This window comes from Lepisosteus platostomus, chromosome 11 (genome assembly GCF_059453375.1).
Source record: "Lepisosteus platostomus isolate fLepPlt1 chromosome 11, fLepPlt1.hap1, whole genome shotgun sequence".
Classification (NCBI taxonomy): Eukaryota; Metazoa; Chordata; class Actinopteri; order Semionotiformes; family Lepisosteidae; genus Lepisosteus; species Lepisosteus platostomus.
This window is the reverse complement of record NC_142621.1, coordinates 485,453-508,589: the sequence shown is the minus strand read 5'-3', so window position 1 is coordinate 508,589 and position 23,137 is coordinate 485,453. Positions and strand designations below refer to the sequence as shown.

General features: G+C 42.0%; 2 protein-coding genes across 2 annotated transcripts in view; both read left to right on the top strand.

The window, feature by feature from the left end:
* col24a1 (collagen type XXIV alpha 1) overlaps positions 1 to 13,740 on the top strand; it is a 105,218-nt gene extending 91,478 nt beyond the window's left edge. Inside the window, exons 48-60 of the mRNA XM_088597661.1 lie at positions 2,904 to 3,011; positions 3,469 to 3,576; positions 4,601 to 4,654; positions 5,750 to 5,812; positions 5,898 to 5,951; positions 6,745 to 6,780; positions 8,070 to 8,105; positions 8,269 to 8,295; positions 8,512 to 8,577; positions 9,285 to 9,453; positions 9,576 to 9,685; positions 11,512 to 11,727; positions 12,295 to 13,740. Coding sequence (XP_088453787.1) covers positions 2,904 to 3,011; positions 3,469 to 3,576; positions 4,601 to 4,654; positions 5,750 to 5,812; positions 5,898 to 5,951; positions 6,745 to 6,780; positions 8,070 to 8,105; positions 8,269 to 8,295; positions 8,512 to 8,577; positions 9,285 to 9,453; positions 9,576 to 9,685; positions 11,512 to 11,727; positions 12,295 to 12,441 — 1,194 coding nt within the window. The 3' untranslated portion in view covers positions 12,442 to 13,740. The remainder of the gene's footprint in view (positions 1 to 2,903; positions 3,012 to 3,468; positions 3,577 to 4,600; positions 4,655 to 5,749; positions 5,813 to 5,897; positions 5,952 to 6,744; positions 6,781 to 8,069; positions 8,106 to 8,268; positions 8,296 to 8,511; positions 8,578 to 9,284; positions 9,454 to 9,575; positions 9,686 to 11,511; positions 11,728 to 12,294) is intronic.
* Positions 13,741 to 18,623: 4,883 nt separating this feature from the next.
* The window catches only part of znhit6 (zinc finger HIT-type containing 6), a 30,254-nt gene continuing 25,740 nt past the window's right edge, over positions 18,624 to 23,137 (top strand). The window contains exons 1-5 of the mRNA XM_088597659.1: positions 18,624 to 18,811; positions 19,088 to 19,153; positions 20,767 to 20,873; positions 20,970 to 21,055; positions 22,369 to 22,472. Of these exons, the coding sequence (XP_088453785.1) occupies positions 18,720 to 18,811; positions 19,088 to 19,153; positions 20,767 to 20,873; positions 20,970 to 21,055; positions 22,369 to 22,472 (455 nt within the window). The 5' untranslated portion in view covers positions 18,624 to 18,719. The remainder of the gene's footprint in view (positions 18,812 to 19,087; positions 19,154 to 20,766; positions 20,874 to 20,969; positions 21,056 to 22,368; positions 22,473 to 23,137) is intronic.

Here is a 23,137-nt window from a genome sequence, read left to right as displayed (position 1 = left end):
CAAATGTCTATTGACGATTAGGCATACATATAAATCTATCGGGCAAATATTCAACTTTATATAGAGCCTTTATGACATTGATGTAGAAACTACTTGAGGAACACACACTTGTTTATGATAACTATCATTTTCCACCTCTGTATACCTCTGTTACATGTATAAAATGTTAAAATTGTACTATGCATTTGATCTGATTTTGTTTTGACTATTTACATTTTTAGTTTATCTGCGGTATCACTTTTAGAAAATGGCATTCCATTAAAGAAGTATGTGAAGACATGAAAGCAAAAGAATCACAAGCCCTTAGACCCCGTATCTGGGTCAACATCTTAAGAATGTTTCTAATGGTATAATTATTAGATGACTTAGATTGAAAAAACAAGTGAATGTCAGTGCCCTTTGGCTGTGGTTTCAAGATTAAAGCATTCTGTAATCCATAGATCAAAGGAGAGATGTAGATATAAGTGAGACTAGTCTATTTCTCTTTTATTTGTTAATTCTCCATATCTTGCTAACTGGGTATTAATCTATCCTGCCATTATTGTGTAGAAAACAAAATTCCATTAAACTATTATTTCTGTATGAACCACATCATGCATTTGTCTGGACAGTAATTTAAAAGGGAATGTTTTATACAGTGCTGTTTTATGCACAAAGTAGAGTGTCTGTTTCTAAACTGCTCCACGTTTTTTGTCTCAAGTCACACAGCTGTTGTGACCACAATAAAGGAACCCTTTATGACATGGCATAGATGTACAGAAACTAGCACTTAGGGAAAGGAATTGAAAAGCATATTTATGTTGTACCCAAATCTTGAAGAAAATTAAATATTTCTTATTTGGAATTAAATCAAGGTCAAGTTGAAATGTCCTCAACAGAAAGGCAAACTTTAGTACTGGCAGGTGTTTTCATTAGCTTCTCCATCCTGGAAAGTTGCAGACACTATATCTTCTTAGAGGCAACCTGAGCAATATACCACCCGTGAAAAAACAGGCTTAGTCCAGAAAGTTGAGGTTGATAGGAGCCAGATTCTTCCCAATTACCAGCTTTTGTCCTCCAAGATGCAATAGCGTTCCCCTTAGCCAAGGGCTTGTCTTCTCCCTTTGTCTTGCTGCTCGTCTTGAAGAGCTCCCTCTGGAACGGTGAATCGACATGATCCTTGTCCAGCCTGTGTCTACAGCTAACGGCTGAAGTGGGCTCTAACAGCGATTTCAATGGCCTCGGCCTCTGTGGTTTATCTCATGAGGGACAGAGCACCTTGGAGCCTGGACGCCTCCCAAAACAAGACCGTAGAAGAGCTGGGGAGGGCGGGCAGTAGCCAGGGAACTCAAGGAGCTGTCAACAACCACTGGTTTTGATTTGTTTCTGGATCACACTTTAGGAGCTCTTATATACTGCAGATCCAAGTATAAAAGTTCAGAACTACTGAGTAAATCCAAAACACAGATGGGTTGCCTGACACGATTTGAGCTATAATGTAAACTGGAAAGTGATGATAGTTCTCCCTGTGAAGAGCCAGTTGTGCTTGGTTTTTGGGCTACGTCCTCGTATACGCACACCGTAGGTTCAGAGCAGACAGTGCAGGCGTGAGCTCAGGGGTGTTTGCATTGGCTTGTTCCTGTGTGAGTGAAGAAGGAGTTGATTGCGGTTGTGAAAGAGGATTCTGTTGAAATGTCAGTCACCAGTCATGTTCCACAGACCTGCCAGCACAGTGTCCCAGCTGTATGGCATTCATTCCTACTCTGGAGTTTATGTGACATACAGACACAGCTCCCCATAACTGTGAAGCTTGTCTTGTTTGTCATCTTTATGACAGATCTGTTCTCTGTCTTTTCTTTGCTTGCCCTAATATCAAGCACCAACCCAACCCAGGAGACCAGATTCCATCCAAACTTCAGCACAACCACTGTTATCAAATTCCAGGCCCAGATCCTAATGGCAGCATTTTGCGTGACTGGCTGCCTCTCTCACAGTAGAGGATTTGTACTGGACTGGATTTGTCATTTGTGATTGACAGGTTTAAAGAAACTGTAATTGAATCCAGGACTGAGTAACAAAAACAGAAATCCTTTTATTTTTCCTTCTCAAAATGTCCAGGGTAGCCCTCAGATGTGCCAGAAAAATTAGATTGGTCCAGTACCTATTTTTTTTTTTAATGTTCTGAAGCACGTCAGTGTGATTGAATGTGACTCGATGGAGAAGTGCAGACATTTTGCTGCCTTGCTTGATTTCTGGGTGTCACTGATTGCTCTGGGGAAACGTGTACCTGACATCCTGCAGTGGAAAACAGACTAATCTAAATGCACCACACTATGACAGTACTAATCGCACTAATGGTGTGTTCATGAAGATTGCAAAAAAAGTTTTAATTCGGTTTAACAGATTGGCCAGGTTGCCCTTGTGGAAAGAGCTGCAGTGTTTTGTTCATGTGTTTAATGTGGGTTGGTTCCTGATGCAGTAGCTGTTAGGTGGGCAACAACTAAAACATGCAAAATAACAATAACTCATCAAAAGCTGTTTATACCACACAGAAAATGACAGAGAAAAACAGTCAAGCAAGACTGTAATGTACTGTAAGAAGTTACAAATGAGAGGAAGTTACTCTCCTTATCCGGCCCTTTTGGTAGTAGCTGATTCAAGAATCTTATCCAGCTGTCTCAGAATAAGCCAGGGTATCAGTTTTGAAAATATGCACGAGAAATTTGTTCCATACTCCCGCAATGTTTTCATGCAGGGACCAGCAAGGGGATAAAATGAGTGGAGCGACTACGCACCACACATCTGTGGCAGCTCGCTCCCGGGCCTGTGAGTGGCGCTGTAATTCTTTCAGTCCAAGTTCCGCCTCCTGTTAGCAAGACCTTCAGGCTCCTTGCGCCCTGTTCACTGTCCTCTCCCACCTGCAGGGTCAGCGCGGCGCTCCAGGGCCGGTGGGCCAGGCCAGTCTTCCCGGGCTGCAAGGGGCAGTGGGACTGCCAGGAAACCCGGGGGAGAGAGGTCCTCCAGGGCCCAAGGTACCAGCTCAGGCTGCGCACACCTGCACTCACCGCTCTTGCACCCCGCTGGGATGGCATCGTTCGCCGCTCTGCTCATCGCAAGACGGGGCGCGCAAAAACTGGTTTATAAAGCTTACCTGCACGTTCACCAGTAACTGACACTTAACGTGCAGCACTTCCATGCTGTCCAAAATGAGCCATGCACTTTTTTTTGTTGTCAGTGACTGCACACCAGTTGCATGAAGCATTTCAATTGGATGTATTATCTGTCCGTCAGTGGACTGCATGCATCTGTCAGGTTAAGACAGAGTGCAATGCCCAGGCAGTGCAGTGTGTTAAACTTGCAGAAAAGTCATAAGGCAAGTATGGCCAGTGTTTCATTCATGTGTTTAACGGTGATTTGTTCCTGATGCTCACTGTGAGGTGGGCAGTGCTGGGAGTGCTGTGTCTCAGTCTGGTCTGTTGTTATCCTCAGGGGGAGCATGGTCTGGCAGGGGAGAGGGGGGCTGCAGGACTCAAGGGAATGCCAGGGGCGTCAGGAGACCAGGGCGTGAAAGGAGAATCGGGCAACAAAGGACAGCCAGTGAGTACTGGGAAATTATTCCTACTCTATAATGATATTTAAAAATGTCTGTGGAAGCATTTTCCAGATATGGAAATGAGCTGTGACTGTATGGAACATACAGGTCAGTTATTACACTTTTCTTGAAGTGGCCCAGTATGGCAATAGCTTGTGACCGTGGCGTATGGTCCAGGTTCCTGGACTTTACACCCAGGCCAGCTGGGAACCTGACAGTACTGAAGCAGTCCTGGTCCAGCAGTGTTACATCATCTGCATTGTCTCGGCATGGTGGGACAGCAGAGGAGAACTACATGTTGTCAGATCCTTTGACAAAAAGCTCTCCTGAAAATGTTCATCTGTTTTGACGCTTCAGGCTGTTGCGAGACAAATCAACTATCTGGAGGATACAGCTAAATATAGCCACAGCATTTGCTAAGCAGCCAAGCTGTGGTGCAGGGCAGTCTCTCACGAATGTTGTTCCAGGTAATTTTCCATTCGGTCTGAAGTTCAAATTGATCTGAGGAAGGGATTGATGGAACCAGTCCCTTTGGCAACATTAAGCGTGTAATGAAGCACGATTTGGGAATGAAAGTAAACACTAAAGCATCCGCTTTGAAACTGATAGGTTCTGTTAAGTCATTCTAAAAATAATGAAGCCGACTGATTGCAAGTAAACCAGATTTTGAACCATGGAGGAGCAGGGCTATGGTGGTGATGATTATTATTTTTGTGATCGTTGTCTTTTCTTTTGAAGTCCTTTTTCCTCAAATCCCTTAAGCAAATCCAGGTTTGTAGTGGTGGGCTTCACCCCCCAGTGCAGGACAGAAAGCAGCCTCAGAGAACTGCTCTGCACCACGCAGGAGACACGTTAAGTCCTTGGCCTTTGCTGGCTGTCCCTGCGGCTGGACTTTGACAGGCAGAGACAGAAACCTAGATGGTGGAAGAACTGCTTGTATGGATAAGCTGTTCACAGCCCTTTTCTCTCACTTATATTAGTTTGATTAATTATTTAATTACATTAATTGCATTGTTTGCTTTTCTGCAGGGCGATCCCGGTGATCAGGGGTTACTTGGCTTTCCAGGGTTCCCTGGCCCAAAGGTTGGTGAGCTGGTTGCCGTTTTCCTTGTGGGCAGAATTGGTTCAGCGCTGACTTTCCCACTAATCTCTGCATAATGGTGCAGATTATTAATTGTTTAGGATATATTATACTAGCAGTGGATTTTTTTAACTGTGAAGTGAAGAAACAGACTTGGTAAACACCAGGAAAGATTAGTCTGACCCAGACTCAGAAGTCAATTTACTGGATTTAAAGCCAAACCATTCTACTCTGTAAAAAGTAAAACAGGAGTATTGTGAATTTTTATTCTAAAACCAACAGGTAGACAGTGCAAGGACCCTAAATACATTCTCAAGCTTTTAGTTCTAGTCATTGAATTTCAAGAAACATTCACAAATATGTTTGGAAACTTTAGTGTTTAGAGTGGGGAGCTGCTTCAGCTTACGATCTGAAAGAAGACTAATTCCTTGTTGAGAAGTTAAAAGAAAGTCAGAAAACGCATGTTGCCTGCTATAAAGCCAGGAAAAGCCAAGAGGTATTATTTTTTCAGCATGAGATAGGGAGAGATGTGAACGGATATGGCCTTTTCATAGATCAGGGACACCAAAAGATCATGACCCAGGTACTGAGTACTGCTACTGCAGGAGCTTACTACAAATACTATTGCTACTACTAATAGCAATACTAAAAGATTTTGTTAATCCCTTTTTATAACATTTAAGCAACATAAGGCAAATAGTACTTGGTTACTTCGAGGAAACATCAATGTGAGTGTCATCAGTATAGAAATGAAAGCTGATGCCCTCTCAGGAAGCAGTCCCAATGTGAACATTCAATATAGGCACTAAAAAGAATGAGACCCAGAACAGAGCCCTGCTAGGCGCCGTATGTGACCAGCTGTGGTGAGGAGGAACAAAACCTGATTTAAGCAAATTGTTTTCTGTCACTTAAATAAGGTTACAGAAATCTGCATTATTTAAGCTTTCATACCTTGGAGCACCATAAGGCTTTCAGCAGTGCCATAAAGTGTCTAGTGCTTCTGAACATTGTGTCATGTTGGTTTACTCTTGCTCCTGTGGTATGAGTGCACTCTCTATTCCAGGCCTGTTTACCAGACACTGCTCTGTTTCTTGCAGGGACCGAATGGGGATCTAGGCTTGACTGGCATTCCTGGGCCAAAGGGTCCTGTCGGTATAGCGGTGAGGATTTTTTATTATCCTGCTGCACTTTTCTGGTTTGTTTTGCAATCCTGCCTGAGTGAAACCTTATTCTGTTTTGTTGCAGGGGTTCAGTGGGCCGGTTGGTCCTGTTGGGCTGATTGGTCCCGTTGGGAGACCTGTAAGTTCATTCATCCGTAATAAGCTGTACTAACAAAACTAGATATAAGATAAATTGCTTAAACATTTCTGGTACACATAATCTGAAAGCAGCATGTTTAATGGCTTTCTGGTGTACATAGTTAAATTACAGTATGTATCTACTGCATTTTACCTGTATTCTTTATTTTTAAAGGTGGAAATACATATTGGAGACAGATTTTATCTAGAATTTCATTAACAAAATGCTGTCCTTTCAAAGAGCTGCTGTTATAATGAATAACATGGAAGAAATTGTATGCACAGCAAGAAAAAAATTAAAATTTAACTGTAACCATCTGACATCTACATTTGGCGTACAAAAAAGTCTGTCAACATAATTTGCTTTTAATCCTGCATCAGGCAGGTAAAGGCACAACCCTTCTGTTCTCTTCAGCGTGGGGAAGCTATCACTAATAGCAGAAGTGGAGCAGTAAAATAACAGTGAAGGAAACGGTGCCAGCTGTCCTCAGGGCAGTCAGCGAGAGGCGCTGTCCCAACGCAGTGACTGCTGGTCTCTGTGGGACCTGGGAGACTGGGTCGTTTATAGTAGAAATCCAGAGAGCAATGTCTCCATTGCTTTGTCATTCCAAGAAGGAGTCTGGGGAGAAGGGTATTTTTAGAGGACATCACTGTCTTGAAGAGAGGGGAATGCTTCTCATGACAAGGGGACAGTGTTGCCTCCTACCAGTACTGTAGTCCTGATTAAGGACTTGTTGAAATCAGGAGGCAGCTTGCATCAGGAGCTCACTAATGAGATTTGTTTTCCTTCTCAGGGACCTAGAGGCACTAAAGGAAGTCGTGGAGAAATGGTAAGAACGTGTTTTTTTAAGGATGTTTTTTCTTGCTTGGATATAATTCCCTGACAGTTGAACTGTTTCGGTTTTGTTCCGCAAAGATTCAGGTGACGTCATTAAGAGATGTAGTAAACACTACTGACATGAGAGTAAAAGGGCCAGAGTAATTAAATCTCGGACTGTAGTTCTGGCAGGAAGCAAGTGGGATGTGAACTCGCCACTTGAGTTTAGCTTGCACTGCTGTTGTAATCAATTGTGGCTGCTTTCATAAATACATCGGAACTAAATTACAGACTGGTTGTCCTTCATTCATGGTCCAGGATATTCTGATCCCAGTTATTGGAAGTTGCAAAACATTTAAACAAAATTCAGGAAAATTCTTCAACGTCTGTGTCATGGAACAAAACTCTTGAAATGTAACTCGATTACATCAAAGAAGCACAGCAAAATGAAATGCAGTGTTGTTTTGAAAAATCTTTTATTCAAAAAGTATAATGTATAGTTTCAGCCAATCCTTTGTGGGTCAATATACCGGTCTCTTTTCTTGTGGCCAAAAATTTCTCTTCAACTGAATATTTTTACAAGTTATCAAAATAATACATTTATTAGATCAATATCAACAGATTTAATACCTATTTAAGGTTTACTATTCAGTTTATGGATATACAGACATGAGAAAAATTGAGGAGCTAAAAAAAAAAAGACAAAAAAAGAACCATGTGCTCAGTGCCAGTGAGTCCTTCCTGAACAGTCCTGTACAGACAGTGCTCCTGATGGTGTTTTGATACACAGTTGCCCTGTGTCCTGTGAGGAAGGGGGATTGGTGCCCAGATCTCTTTGCCCTGTGCACCGTTAACCATGAGTCCGAGCTACATGTGAACACTCTGTGTAGAAAGTTTGCAAACAATAGCCTGGCTCTTGTGGTTTTTAGTCTCGGGCTTTTCAAAGCCGACTTTGAGGGGCTTAGCGCAGAGCTTGCCCTGTAGAATAAAACAGAAGACATACTGTAACAATTCCATCTTTTTCTTTTGTGTTATTTTAATGATGATATTTATAATCACCTTTATTTTATACAACTCCTTGAAAGGAAGTAAACTAAACTTCAATGATACATGAAAAACAAATATGAAAGAAATTAAAATTGAAGAAATGCCAACAGCAAGAAAAAGCAAAAGAAAAACAATTGCAAGAAGCCCATATTTCATATAGATTTGAAACTTTTTCTTAGAAATCTGGGGAAAATGCTGGTGTTGTTTTATACAAGGTCGTTTTATTCCACGTTTCTTTTCTTCTGTCTGACACAGGGTCCTCAGGGGCCAAGAGGGCGTCCAGGTCCGCCTGTAAGTCATTCTCCTCTGTTCCTCTTCTGCTCCGCAAAGACGAATAGTGAGAGTCCTGGGGAGGAAAGTGTCCACCCAGACTCTTGTTCCTGACAAGCAGGCCTGAGTCTTAATAAACTTATTCAGTTTCTCTCGCATCTGAATTAAGGTCTTTATTTTTCAGGGTCCTCCAGGGCCTCCTGGTCCCACGGTAAGATTCACAGACGAAATCCATTTAACTCAATGTGCTGTTTTGTCTTGATGATGTAGACTGTGTTGCCCACAGTGACCAGAAGACACTGACCTCCTGTTTTTCACTGGTTTAAGAAAGCCTTTCAATCCTTACAGGCATGAAATAGAACATGCCCTATTTTGTTTTTTTTATCTTGTATTCAGAATGCCTTCTTTGGTGCTTCCTCTCTTGCAGAAACTGTTGGATATTAATGTGGCCATTCGAGCCTTGATTGAATCGAGTGCAGCCCTGGAGGCGCAGGTAACTGGCTTGTCTCCTCTGTTCCAGTGGACACTGGATCATGATCGTAACTGAACTGATGAGGCTCCAAAACAGATTTACTCTCATGCATCTTCCTACTAGGGTTTGTTTAAAAGTTATGAGAAGAGACTTCATGAAATGTACATTTTGTAGAGATGGATCTGCTCAGTATTGAACCATAGGGTATTAAAGCTGAGAACATGTGGCTGTAGCAGCTGTGGCTAAGTTATAAAAGCAGTACAACAGTAAAAAGATTTCCACTGTAATTCATGAAGAAATTGCTTGCTGTTTGTAATGCAGTTTGTGAAAAGATTATTGTAAGATTAATTCGATTTTTTTTCTTTTTCCATTTGTTGCATTTGTTATTTGTGCCCGTCTCATAAATAAATGGGTAAAATACGATCTTCATAATCTTTGCATCAACACAAATTCTAATGACTGCTGTTGGCCGTTTCTTTAAATTTCCATCCCAAAATTGCACTAATCCACATGGTTAAACATTTTTTTTCCCCTGGTTAACTTGCTTGAAACGGGAAACCTGGATGCACACGTTTTTCTGTTCATGTCGGCATGGGGTCTCCCTGGGGCATGCTGGGGGCTTGGTGTCTTGGTGGTGGGCTTTGGTTGTTCTGTTTCATTCTTGCTTGTTTGTTCCACTTGAATGCATGTTGCTGGGCTGCTTGTGCTTCTAACATTACATGGCACAGAGCTATCAGAACACTGAAATGGCCTTGCTTGACCAAAGTACAGAGATCTTCAAAACTCTGCACTACCTGAACAGTTTAATGCAAAGTATTAAGAACCCTCTGGGCACCCGAGACAATCCAGCCAGAATCTGCAAAGACTTGCTGAGCTGTGAACAAAAGCTGACAGACGGTAAGCCTATGACACTTCTTCTCTCTGTTGTAGTTTTGGGTTTTGTGCTATTTAAATTGCATGCACTTAACATTGTTGACTTAAAATGTTCTTATCGTGTTGTCTTTTCTTGGGTGTTGCAGGAAAATTCTGGATAGATCCCAATCTTGGATGTCCTTCTGATGCCTTTGAGGTTTTCTGCAACTTTACAGCTGGGGGCCAGACATGTGTCCACCCCGTGTCAGCGTCCAAGGTGCCCTCTCTCTAAAAGAGCACCCCACATTTGATTTTGTTTGTATAGCTTTTAAATGTAACAAATAATTAATTTCTTACATTCATTGAAACCAGGCATGTTAACTATTTTTTCCATTTAAACATACATAATGGAATCATTATGTAATTGCATACCTGATAATGACCCGATACATTAATTTACTTTGGACTTAAAAATGTTTCATTACAGGCTGCATGTTGGAAGAGCTTTGGGTAATTGTAAAATGAGGTATTTTCTGGGTTCATCTTGCTTAGGTCTTGAAAAACAAAGATCTGTGTCACATGTCTGATCTCTATAGTACATTCAGGTGGTAATTTGGGGCTGTCCTTTGTGAGCGTTTAAGGACATGCAGTAGTTAATGGGAATTTCTTAGTTTTTACTCTAGAAATACATATTGCAACAGCGGGGTTCAGTACAGAATGGAGCAGGCGTAGGACTCAGGAAAAGGGGGAAACCACATTTAAGATGTATTTCCGGTATAGTTAATACTTAAAATGGGTTGATTAGCTGTCTGTTGTATTTTAAGACATTTTCCACTTGCATAAGGCTTCACCATTCTGAGTGGCTTTGTTCTCAAGATAGAAACACTTGTGGCTGTGAACCTCACAGTGCTGAGAAAACATCTTGTTTTCCACCTGGAAAGGTCAGGATTGATTGAAATGCTGCAGCAAATTTTTCAGATTTTTTGAAGGACTAAATATTTCACCATCTTCTCCTGTTTTACATCCTTGCCTGTACAAAAGTCACTCAATCCCAGAGATGCAGAGGTTTCTCATATAGATTCTTTCAATCCACTGAACCATACAAACACAACCTGTCATTATAATCAGTGGCCTGCTGCTGTTGTGAGAGGACTGACTGTTCCCACCTCATGCATTTCTTTCAAACTGCGTTATGCCTTGAAAAACCAACCAATGTGCCCTACCTTAATTTTGAAATAAATTTCCAGAGAAAGATTTCAAAGTAAGATAATGTTAATCCAAGTCAAGGTTGATAAATGTCTACGCATCTGGTTGCATATTGTTTTAACTTTCAAAACAAAAGTCGTATTATTGAATAATCCAAGTCAAATATAAACTTGGTTTCCAAGTATCCCATCTCATCTTGTTTTACATGTCTGCTTGGATGTTTGTATTTCCTGGCTTGGATGATAGCGATGTTTAGGAAATGGCCTTTGAGCCTGTTCCTTGGAAACATGGCTGATACCATCCATTTATCAGGCTTATCACTGTTGCCCTGTGTTACACTCATTATTGAGATCGGTGCTCTGTGATTGGTGTATACTGAATGAGTTTGAATGGGTTTTAAATTTAGTTACACATACTTAATATGAATAAAAACAATTTCCTATCCTCAGTTCAGTTCCCTGCAAGTTCCTGCAATGAAAGATGTTGTAATTTTGTCCTATTGATCTTCCCAAGAGCAGTTCCACACAGTAGTGTTGCCTCTTGGGCAGCTCGTCATTGGAGATTGTGGATGATCTCAACTCTCCTAGCTGGTTAGATAAAGGATGGTGAGGGCTATTAAAAAATAAAACAGCTTTACAAGTGGCAGCTTCATTTTAATGTTGCATACTTTTTAAAACTTTTTCATTTTCAAAGGGGCTTAGCTGTAACTGCTGGGAAACCTTAAAAGACTTTTTAAAAATAAAAGATATGCAAAGACCTAGGAGACTATTAAGATTCTGTTAAAATACCATGAACGGGACATTTGTCCAGTTTCAAATCTAAGAGGCCACACAATCATGCAAGGCAAGCGTCCTTTATCTAACGGGATGGGACACTAACCCATTGTTCCTTCTGCAGATGGAATTTGGCATTGGAAAAGTGCAGCTGAGGTTTCTTCACTTGCTGAACACGGAAGCCACGCACACAATTACGGTGCACTGTCTGAACACGCCGGTGTGGAACCACACGGGGTCTGGGCAGCACAGGGAGTCTGTTCGCTTTAAGGGCTGGAATGGCCAGACCTTCAAGGCAAACTCATTATTTGAGCCACACGTGCTACTCGACGAGTGCAAGGTAATAAGCGAGTCTTAGGGGGAATGGCAGCTTAGAATCGTATCTACCTCTGTGAATTTTCATTGCATTTGCTATATTGAGCATTCCTTGAAGACACACCATGTATTAAGACTTGTGGGGGGATATACATCCTCCACAAATCTCACATTAGAATTTGAAACGATGACAAACCATAGTGGAGTAATGATCCGTGTGATGAACCCTGGGGTTGGGGAATAGAGGGGAGAGACACTACCACCCTGCCCTTTTCTGCAGGCCTCCATGGAAGGGGGGCTAAGTCTGTGCAATTTCAGGTCCAGAAGGGGCCAATTTTTCTTCTTGATAAAGTGTAGTAACATTCCAAGTATCGGATCAGCTGAGGTTGTTGTGAGCTGCTTTAAGTCCACTGCTCTTTAGTGAGCTATGAAGATCTGTTTGTGTTATTATTCATCATACAGCGCACTGACTGACAAGAGCTGATGAGGTGCAATGTGTGCGGTCAGAAATCAGCCCTCCTCTTTCCCTTCGGTGCTGAAACGGGATCCCACTGGTAGACAGGTGCTCAGCAAGTGCTTTTGTTTTTGTCAGATTCAAGACGGCAGCTGGCACCAGTCACGCTTCTTCTTTCAATCTCAGGACAGCACCCAGCTTCCCATCACCGAGATCCTCGGACTCCCTCGCCCCCAGCCAGGCCGGCGGTACGAGATCGAGGTGGGGCCCGTCTGCTTTACATGAGGGGGTCACAGAACACTACAGCGTGCAGCCAAGTTAAACACAGCAGCGCCTCGAGAGGTCGCCGGTTTCCAGCAAGACATCGTCGTCAATTTGTCCCTAGCAGGAAAAAACCCCAAAGATGCCATCAGGAAAGTCCTGGACTTGTGGGAGATGGATGGTGTGGAGAATGGGAAGCTACTGACTCAAGGAAGCCTGTGAGCGCAGTCCACACCAGTATCCATCACAGACATGTTATATGCAGAACAGGGCTTCTGGCTGTGGCTCCCGGAGCACAGCTCAGTGTGCCGAACCTTCAAGGGCACGGGCCCACCACACTGCCACCCCGGACAGCGCTGAGTGGAGCCGCAGGGCACTGCGGACACCAACACTCCAGACGTGCAGTAGCCTGCGGATGGATTACTGCTTTTTAAAAGTTGACAGGTTTCACGTTTCTAATTTTTAATCTGGATCTGCTGTCCGCTGTGGACACGTGCGTTTTAACAGATGGTGCTCTACCTCCTGGATGTGTGGACTTAAAAAAAAAAAATTACACACGTGCTTCAAATATTAAAAAAAATGGTGCTTGTGGTTTTGAAATTATTTTAAAGTTTTTATTTCAAGTTGTATGTACTGGTTACATCGCGATCTTTCCAGTTGTAAAAGTACTTATTCAAAATAATTTTTGGCCATTTATTTCATTACAGTTTTTTATTTATATGAACTTATGACAAATTGTGTATGTCAAGTTTTTTTTTTATGTAGTTTTGTTTATGGAAGTGCCATTCAAAGTGGCACGCCTTCATGCGGCCTGTAGCCAGGTAAACGTTCTAGCCCTTGGAAGTAATGTTGTAGAGCAACTTCATTTTTTAAAAGCATTTTGGATTTTAGCTTGATATTTTTGTGAACATTAAAGGAATCCTTGATATTATCAAGACATTCTTTTCTTGTGTATATTTTGATAATACATAGTTAATTATTTATATCATATTTTTCCCCACTTACTGTTACCCAATAATTTATCCCACCTTTTCAGAGTCTGTACTAGTCCCACAGATGAAAGATTATTAATACATGCAAGAGGCAGTACATGTGTGTATGTGTATATACTGTGTATACATATGCATTTTCAATGTTTGTTTGTATTAAACAAACTGGCAGCTAGCAAAAGCCAGAACAAAACTCTTCCTTATTATTATTATAGTATAAATATCTGTAACATTGAATTATAAAATAAAAATACAGATGCTCTGGAACAACAAGTGCATTTTGTAAATATAAAAAGGAATAAAATAAAAATGGTCCTAACCCCTAAAGAATAAATTGTGGAAACTTTTTATGGCACATTTCGTTGCTCAAAACCTGCATGCCTTCTTTAATTCATAAATGACTGGCTCACAGCTGGAATTAATGGGAACTGTTCAGTGAGTACGAGACAGAATAACCACAGCTTGTTCCTGCTTTTAATCACAAGGTGAAATATCAGACTTACAAAAATTGCAATAATTAAAAAATCCAAAACTATGATATTTTCCTTTCTTAACTTCATGTTTTGGCTGTACCTTGACCAGTGGCGGATTAAGGTGATCAGAGGCCTCTAGGCTACACGCCGTGTAGCCCCCCCATTACCAGAAAAAAGCGAGAGAAAATACTGGAATTCAGTGACGTATTCGGAGTAGGAGCTGCTACCGCCGATTCAAACGGAATGTAACGCAGGGAACACACACACTACAATAGCTTATAATGCAAGTACAGCAACACAACCAATAAATCAGATTCAGAGCCAATCTGCGAGCTGATAACGCAAATCATGCGCACGCTTGCTTTGAAACCGACGATACACAACAGCAACAAGATCAGCACAGCAGAGACCAGCGAGCACCCTGTCTGAGCGCACTATTTCAAGAACAGCAGCAAGCCCATTGCGGCTCATAGACTCAAATCAGTCAATACACTGCATCGACGAATGATACGTAGATACGAAACATACCGGCAACAAACCAAACGCACAAAAATAACCATGTTCTTACCTTTGCAAGTTTTTCCGTTTTCCTTGCAGAAAAGTAATTTATAAGGCTGCCAAAATCCATAGAAAGTGATGTCCTGCGCAAAATGGACATCAGGGCCTGGTGATTCAGTCTGTTTTGATCCATTTTGACCAACGCCAGTTTTGAAAAAGAGCGCCCCCCGCTTGCACTGGTTACCGGTAAAGTCATGAACTGTCTAAGAGAAGTATCAACATTTGGAAATACTGACTGGAGTTTCCTCCTTATTAGCTGTAATAGAGTCCTTGCTGATGCGTCCTCGTTTCCTTTAATAAGTTCTCTGAATTTACCTATTTCATCCACAAAGCCCACCTCCAAATCATCCGCATATTTCTTTTGGAGATTAGTGGCGATATCATGTTGGGAGATGCAGGAAATGTTGGTCAAAAACCCTAATGTCCCTGTAGGAGCGGTACCTCCTATCCACTTCGGCAACAAGTCGGTCTATGACCGCAACGAAAACAACAGTACTGAACTGATCTCGGCCTGATTGCTCACTTTCAGGCTCTGTGGCTTCGTCTGCTTGTTTATTCCGTTTTCTCTGCCACTGTGTATCCACCTTGTAATGTTGGGACACTGTTGGGGACATGTTTTTAGTTCTCAACCGATTAGACCATTATCAGCACAGCGCATAACGTATGCAACCATAGGCTTTCCACGGCTCTCCGACACTTCGTGTTCAGCCAAGCGTACGGCTGCATTTCTGCAGTCACTATAACCTGCGGTCAGTCTAGACTGATCACCACTGTCCCCAAATAATTAACATGCGAAACAAAACACCGCACCTTTCCAAAGGGAATACAGCAGCCATTCGCTTGACGCACACTCGCCATTTCCGAGTTGTCTTTTGAAGAGGGTTTTAGACAAATACCTCTTTTAGCGTTTATGTTGTCTTTCTGATGCTGCAACCTCTGCGTCTTGGTTTTGACACGATTCCGGGCCCAGTTTAACCCAGTATGGCCGCATCTATTTCACCCCAGCACGCTGGGTCCGAGCTATAGGAAGCGGGAGCTGCTGTTGCGGCCTCTATTGGCTCCACGGCAGCAGGTGCAACAGACATGGCGGCGGCTCGTTGGTCCCGCGGAGACGGCAGCGGGTGTTGGCGTTTCAGACGGCTCTGCCTCTGACCCCGTTGCGGGAGCTGCTCGTCCACATGCGCCCAGGCGAGAGCCGGCAGCAGCTAACTTTTCAACCGCGGGTGTTGTAGCACAGGCTGCAACGTTAGCTGTAAACTCAGGACCGGGGTCCGGCTCAGCAAACGTGAAATAACCAGTCAATCTGTGGATCTTTTTAACCAGACCCTGCTCAAACCGCTTTTTTAACCACCATGCTTTTCGTTTTCGCGCACATTTCGAGGCTGGGTACCGTAAACTTGCACAAAAAAATCACCCGATGAATAATAAATTTAATTTAAACTGCGAACACATTGCATCTAACCAATCATTAGTTCACACATTATTCCACGTTTTTATGGACCAATGGGGATCCACAGGTCCGTTTAAAAAATACCCCGGCCAATCAGGAGTCCCTAATCAGGCCCACCGGTCTGTTTAAAAAATACTCTGGCCAATCGGGTCCCTTGATCAATCCGGGGCCCCAAGGCTACAACCTATACTAGCCTGTTCATTAATCTGCCTCCGAGATCGTTGGTTTTAGTTGGACACGTTCATGCTTAACTAAGCATTAAGATGCAACAGCCTTGAGATCCTTGGATCAATACCAGCAATCAAACCGGGCTTGATGGGCCAAATAGCTTCCTCTCGAGTGTAACACTTCTTCTCTTCATTTATTATGTGTTTTTTTCTACTGCCCTCCATCTCTCTCTCCTGTGTCTCCACAGTCACTGTCCAGAGTTTCTGGTTGGCATTGTGTTTCATAGAGATCTTTGTCTTCTCAGCATGGACAGAAATGTTACAAACAAGAGGAGGTCATTTTAGTCTTCTGAATGAAAGCATATTTAAGATGGTGACTTGAGAAAACCTGCGTCTCGGCATGGAGATCTGCTTTCTAATTCAGCATAAACCAGCATATCCCAAACACAAACACGCAGTCTGACGAGGTGCAATGTAAAGCAACCATGTCTGCTAGTTTAGAAGCTACATTTCTCCTTTGAACCAGCAGGTAAGGCAGGATACAGAGTTTATACACACTGCAGAACCAGGATCCCTTCCCAGAGCTCTGGAGAGTCACAGGTCTTCGGGACTTATAGGAGTTTTCAGTTGCATGTCATCTTAACCTCACAAATATTCTGTAGACACACACTGGGAGAGAAAAGTTTAACAAACCAGTGGATTGAATCATTAGTATCACAATTTCTAGCTATTGTTACTGCAGGCAGTTCATAGGTGCCACAGTGTCCCTGCTTATAAAATGTAGCCTGAAAATAGTAAATGCCACACAAACTTGATTAAAGTGCTACTTAATTCTCTGATCTCCTCGTCAGACATAAAAACATAAAAGTTATGCATTAATCTAATTAGGCATATGTTAAACACATGTAAAACAATACTGAATTATGAACAGTACTTAAGTAGCTTCTTCAATTTTCCTAAAACATAATAGCTGTCAGAAATAGTGCCTTACTAATAACCTCACTGCTATTACAGTACGACCCTGTGCTTCTTATTTCTATCTTAATTATATGTAGACCCACCACAATATTTTTAAGATTGGCCAAGAAACAATGTGAAGTAATGTAAGTGAGCAAAAACTAGACATTACATCAGCAAATGGCTCAAGTGAAAAAATAAACAAAATAGACTTTGTAAAAAAAAGCAATATAAAATCTCAGTGATTTAGCCGCACTCCAGCTATTGAGGATAATTCGCTGGAGACGTTTTCTTGTTCTTAGCCTTTGTGTCTCGCAAGGGAACATTTTTCTCAGTGCCATGACAACTCTAAATACAGACTAATAAACATTCATCTCACTTTCAGCAGGAGATGAACCCTCACGAAGGACATTAGCCTTTGAGGGGGGCATGTTCAACAATCAGCTCGGCCAGTTCATATATCCTGCAGCTCCCCACAAAACTATTCATCCAGCTTTATTCTTGAAAAGCCCGGAGCTTGTTTTTCACCCCCAAGGAGGACAAAACCCCCTTTTGTCAGTTTTTAAGCCGCGCGATGCTCCCTGCCAAAGGAGAAAGTGTTTCTGCATTCTTGGACCACTTCACCACAGCGCTGAGTGGACATTCTCTCTTTGGACATGCACCCCAGCAGCGACACACGCAAGACACAGATATTTCACAGGCTCAAGCCAAGTCTGCAGAAACACACAAATGTACATCCCCAATGTTTTCATTTAGATTTTAGTGAAATATTCCTTAGAAGTAATCTTACAGTATATCCATCCTTTTTCCTAACTGTTTCTTCCAAAACAGGGTCAAGTGGGAACCAGATTCTATCTCAGCAAGCTCCAGGAGCAAAGCAGGATACACCCTGGACAGGACGCCAGTCCAGCGCAGGACACACAGAGACACTAACACGCACACTCTCACACCAGGGTCCAATTTCCCAGAAGTCCATTAACCTACCATTATGTCTTTATTCTGTAGGAGGAAACTGGAGCACCCAGAAACACACATAAACACAGAGAGAACATACCGACTCCAGGCAGACAGCAGCACAGGTAGGGAATTAAACTCAATATCCCAGCACTACCTTAATCTATTACTTATTTAAGAAATAGCAATTATGACAAACATATGGAAAATACTTAATGTGCTTGTTTTTCAAAGCAAACTTTATTAAGGTATTAGAAATTATTTACCTTTAACCTTAATACTTAATCTGGAGAGCAGTCCTACATGTGTTAAGGATTGTTTGTGAGCCTTACTCAGTTTTCTGTAATTATTTTTCATTATAATTAGAAATGACTATCCCATCTCTTCAAGGGGGTAAATTAAGATTTTAGCCTGCAAATAGTTTTTCAATTATTTATTTGTTTATTCATTCCTACAATAGTCAAAAATGCATTTGTGTAAGTTTTGTTATCCAATACTGGCATTTTTTTCCACGAATGAGCAGGGAATAAAATATATGGTGTAATGAGGGAGTATTTACACAAGGGGGCGCCCTTATATAAATCTGGTCGGCCCCTTCCCCCAGTCCTACGGCAAGCTGCGGAGACTCAAATTGCCAGGAAACACTGTCGTAACGTCATTAGTAAACTGGAATACGGCTGTGTTTTACACGTGGGTCTGTAGAAGTGTTTTGCATCGTTTCTTTGGTTAGCGGTGTTTCTTGAAAATAGTTATAATGGAGAGAGAAATAACTCCGGAAAATCAAAATGACTTCGATAACACGACTGACACAACGAGAGGAATAAAAAGAAAAATATCATTGTCAAAGTAAGAGCTCATTCATCTATTATTTTATTAAAGGAAAGTGACTGTAACGTAGTCGTGCCAATTAATTTTATAGATGCTATATCGAAGCGCGAAGCTGTTAGATTAAAATGTTTCCATAAAATGAATTTAACTGCACGCCGTATGACATGTTAATGGAGTTAATCTCAGGTCTGTTTGCAGATAGATTTCCCCCCGCTGTAATTTACTTACCGCTTCCTCGGGTCGCTAAGCTCTGTGTGCTGGATGCTCAGGGGTGCGTTGCTTCTTTAATAACAGCTGTGAAGCCTGCGGATCCGAAGAAGCAAGATACAGGTGCCCGCGCTGCCTGAGGCCCTCCTGCAGGTAAGACCCCCGTCGGCTGCTCAGTCACGCGGACTTGCCCCCGTCTCTACCGGGGGCTTTTTTAACCCCCCATCACATTCCTGGAAATCAGACGGCACGCTTGAACACTCGTGTTTCCCTTCCTTCGTTTTCCCAAAGTTGTAGATTGTTCCTAATTTCTGTATGTACCCAATACTGACAGCAGACATAAGCATGTTTTCTTTAAGGTGGAACAAGCTCTTGTTTACTGAGTGCCAGGGCCACAGTGGCAACACTAAGGAAATTGTTTGTTTTTTTTCATCTTGGAAACAGGCAAATTTATTTCCCCAAATTAAAACAACACTCACACGTGCCTCCCCTTTGGGAAAATTATTACACTAATTGCTTATAGTAAGAACAGACATTTATCTGGAAGAAGCCCTAGAAAACAGCTTGGATCATTTTGTTCCTACCTGTGTGACAACACACTGTAAACATGCAGTCAAAAAGGTGCATTCATAGCTATCATCCTGTCAGAAAACTTGCCTAAATTAAACCACCAAGCTGCATACTTTTTAAGGAAATATTCCTTTCTGTTTAAACAGTAGTCTGGGTATTTTAATTGATTGGTTTTAAGACACTAGACTAATAACCTGAAATGTTCTGCATCACATATGAGGGTTTCCTTTTTATTTGAAAGCCTGTAAAATTAAGAGATAAGAACGTAAGAATAGTTACAAAAGAAAGTAGGCCTGTCAGTCCAAATATTCAGTTTCTCATTTGGAAGTTAGTAGTTAATTGATGCCAAGATCTCCTTCAGCAATTTTTTGAAAGAAACAACAGTATTGACTTCATCTTGTTCCAGACTGCAACAACAAAATTTTCGTACAGCAGCGTTTTCCCTTTGTTCCAGTTTTGTGCTGCATGTATTGTACTTGACAGATCTTTCCGTGCCGTAGCACTGAAAGAACTTGACATGCTCTGTAATCAGCAATGGGCGATGAACGCACTTCAATCTATCCATATTTTTTTTCTTCTCTATCTTGACATTTTAATATGAAAACTGAAAAATGTTTCTTAAAACCATATTCAAGCACATCTGCATATGCTATTATATAAATATTAAAAAGATCCAGGATAGCAGTTTTTTTCTTATTTCAATTTCCCTTTTTGCAAATAGGGTTGATCAGAATAGTTTTTCAGCACTGCAGAACCTTGAAGGCGCTCAGGGACTAGTGATGTAATGAAAGGGTTTCAAGTTCTTTTTCTTTCAGCAGTCACTGGTGCCCTTTCTTTGTCCTGCTTTCTTTGACTTTCTGTGCCTCATTGCAGTCAGTGTGCATCTTTATCTTAAGGCTCTGCTCAGTGTAATTCTGCTCCGTCAATAGTACTGCATCTTGCTGAAGGCATCTCTTGTCAGTGTATGCAAAAGAAATACAAAAAAAAGATGGAAAGGTTTGCACACAGATACTCAGGGTCTGTTTTTTCCAGGAGCAGCGCTAGCAGAACAGTCTGGCCTCCTGTTTTCTGAAGGCTTTAGCATGAAGGCTCTGATATCTGCCTGTGATTTATTCGCTTCCTGCTTTGAGACTGAATTGCAGTAAGTAAAGTTTGGCCTACTGCATTTATTTTCTTGCTCCTTCTACCTCTTCCAGCTTGTCCTGTGTGAAGAGACACAAATCTGATTCAGGATGCAGCGGAGTGCGGGATAAGACCGCCTTTGTGCCCGTTGCCGACTTTGATGAAATGAATCTTCTCTGTGGTGAGCCCCGGGAATCTGTGTTTAAAATCCCTTCTTGGTATTTGTTTGGCTGTGCAGAACAGTTGCTTGACATTGTCTTGGGGTCTGTTTTTGCAGATTACAGGTTCCTGGAGGATGCAGGGAGGTTGGCGGACAGTGCAGGCAGGGATTCTCTTATTCACAGGCCACTCTCAACCAAAAATGTAAGTTAACTTCCTGCAGTTTCTTGGTTTGTTACAAGGTGGCAGTTCAGTGGCATACACATCTGAATTGCTACATCTGAAGTACAAGGTAGATAGATGCCCTGCAGCCAATGATTCTTTCATACCATTTAATCATTGGTCATCGTTTGGATTAATTTAATCCCTTTTGTTAGGGTGATGAAGGACACTGTCATACCCAGAGTCTTCAAATTTCTTTCCTCGGGTCTCTCGGATTTTGTCTCTCAGTGTTTGCTTTGTCTGAGTTAGCTGATCTGGACCAGCTGAGTACCTCAAAGAGTACAAAAAAGGAAAGAAGAAAGTGGAGAACAATAAAAGAAGCTATTGAATGCCTTGCAGTGCTTGAAGTTGAGTTGCATTACTCATCAAGTGTAATGTTGCATTATTAGAGTGATTCACGTGACCAGGGATGTGCACTGTAGTGCCACACGTTCATATTGAATTCGGTTTCACCGATCTGGAGAGCCTGTGAGTCTGTCCTGAGGGTACCACAGGCTTTTAGAAGGGGCGTTTGTGTACACAACACTGTCAGGGACAGCCATGGTTCGAAACCCATGGTGGTTCTGGATTTGTTATGGGATTCAGACAAGTTAGATCCCCTGGGCTTCTCTTGGGCCTGGAGATGTCTTGTAGCCAAGTCATCGGCACTACCACGGCTGGTATTGAGCCACTGGGGCTCCCTGCAGGCCAGGTGTGGGTTGGTGGGACACAGTAAGCATATTCTGTGATACGATGGGAGAAGGGTTCGTTTGAAAAGATAAACTTTGGCTAGTTTATTTTTTTTCTCTAAAAAGAAAACATTTGATGCCTTTGAGCCCAAATTCTTTGCTTCCCTTCTTCTCACTTCTGTTTTTGAGATGTTTAGTGTGGCTCATTCCTCCTACCTGCTTTAGTGTGAGGTTCTCAAGTATGTTAAAAGCTCAGGAAGGAAAACAGTTTTCCGTGTTTATTTTGAATGTCTTTAAATAGAAGCCAAGTTCATAAACATGGAGCTAAAACAAATCATTCTGTGGTCATGGTCTTATGAAGGAATAGTCATTTCACGAACTGCGGTCAGGAGTGTACGCTACACAAACATTGCTAGGCACGGAACGCGTCTTTTTCTGAATTGTGCCATTCTGCTGGGTCACGTAGCCCAAAGTGTGATTGAGGTAGGCTTGACTTCAAAACTCCCGAAAATCAGAAAGTATTTGGTTCATAGTCTCTGGCAGGCAAGTGTGTGTATAGAACTGGTGCATTTGGCTTCAGCAGCTGTCTGATCTCTTTCCATCTCCCCCCTCCCCCCTCCTCTGCAGCTCAACTTCATGAGGAACAAAGCCCGCAGATTCCACTTGGACCTGAAATTCCTGCCAGTGGGATTCTCGAAGAGGAAGGAAAACTCCACGTTCTTTCATAAAAAGTATGATTTCCATTTTTTTTGCTTCAAGTATCGGATAAGTATCACATCTCCCCTTCCTGTGAGGAAGTAAGACTTTTTCAGAAACAGCTCTAATGGTGTGAGTGCTGTTGCTGAGCCCCAGCATGTAGCCTCTCCAGCTTTACATCTGACTTCTGGAGGTCTTGCTTTTTCACTTCGATCATCATCCTGTGTCAAACGGCTAAGAGAAGGTGAAGCTTTTAATGCCGGTTCTTTTATGTTGTCTTTACCACAATATTTTCTGAATAGTTAATATTTTCTTATTAACTATTTTGTTTTATATTTGCTATTTTCTTTAAATATACACGTTAAAAGTCATGACACCCCAATTGTGTTTCTTAACTTTATTTGACTGAGGGATAATTTTTTTTTTAAAAGTTTAGATTTAACATCATAGTCTAGTAATACCGCAGGCAGTACTGCAATAATGATAAAATATTGAAAGAGCTGTAGAATTCAGACAATGCAAGAGCTGCCAGAACACATTGCCTGCAAGAGACCTGATTTGTTGACACACTACTTGACTGCGGTTGGAACTTTTCTCATGGTTTCTGAGGATGTCCTGCGGCTCTCTGGACCTGGTTGATAGTTCGTACCCCAGCACACACTCATTCCTCATCCTAACTGTTCCTCCAAAGCCGTGTTGT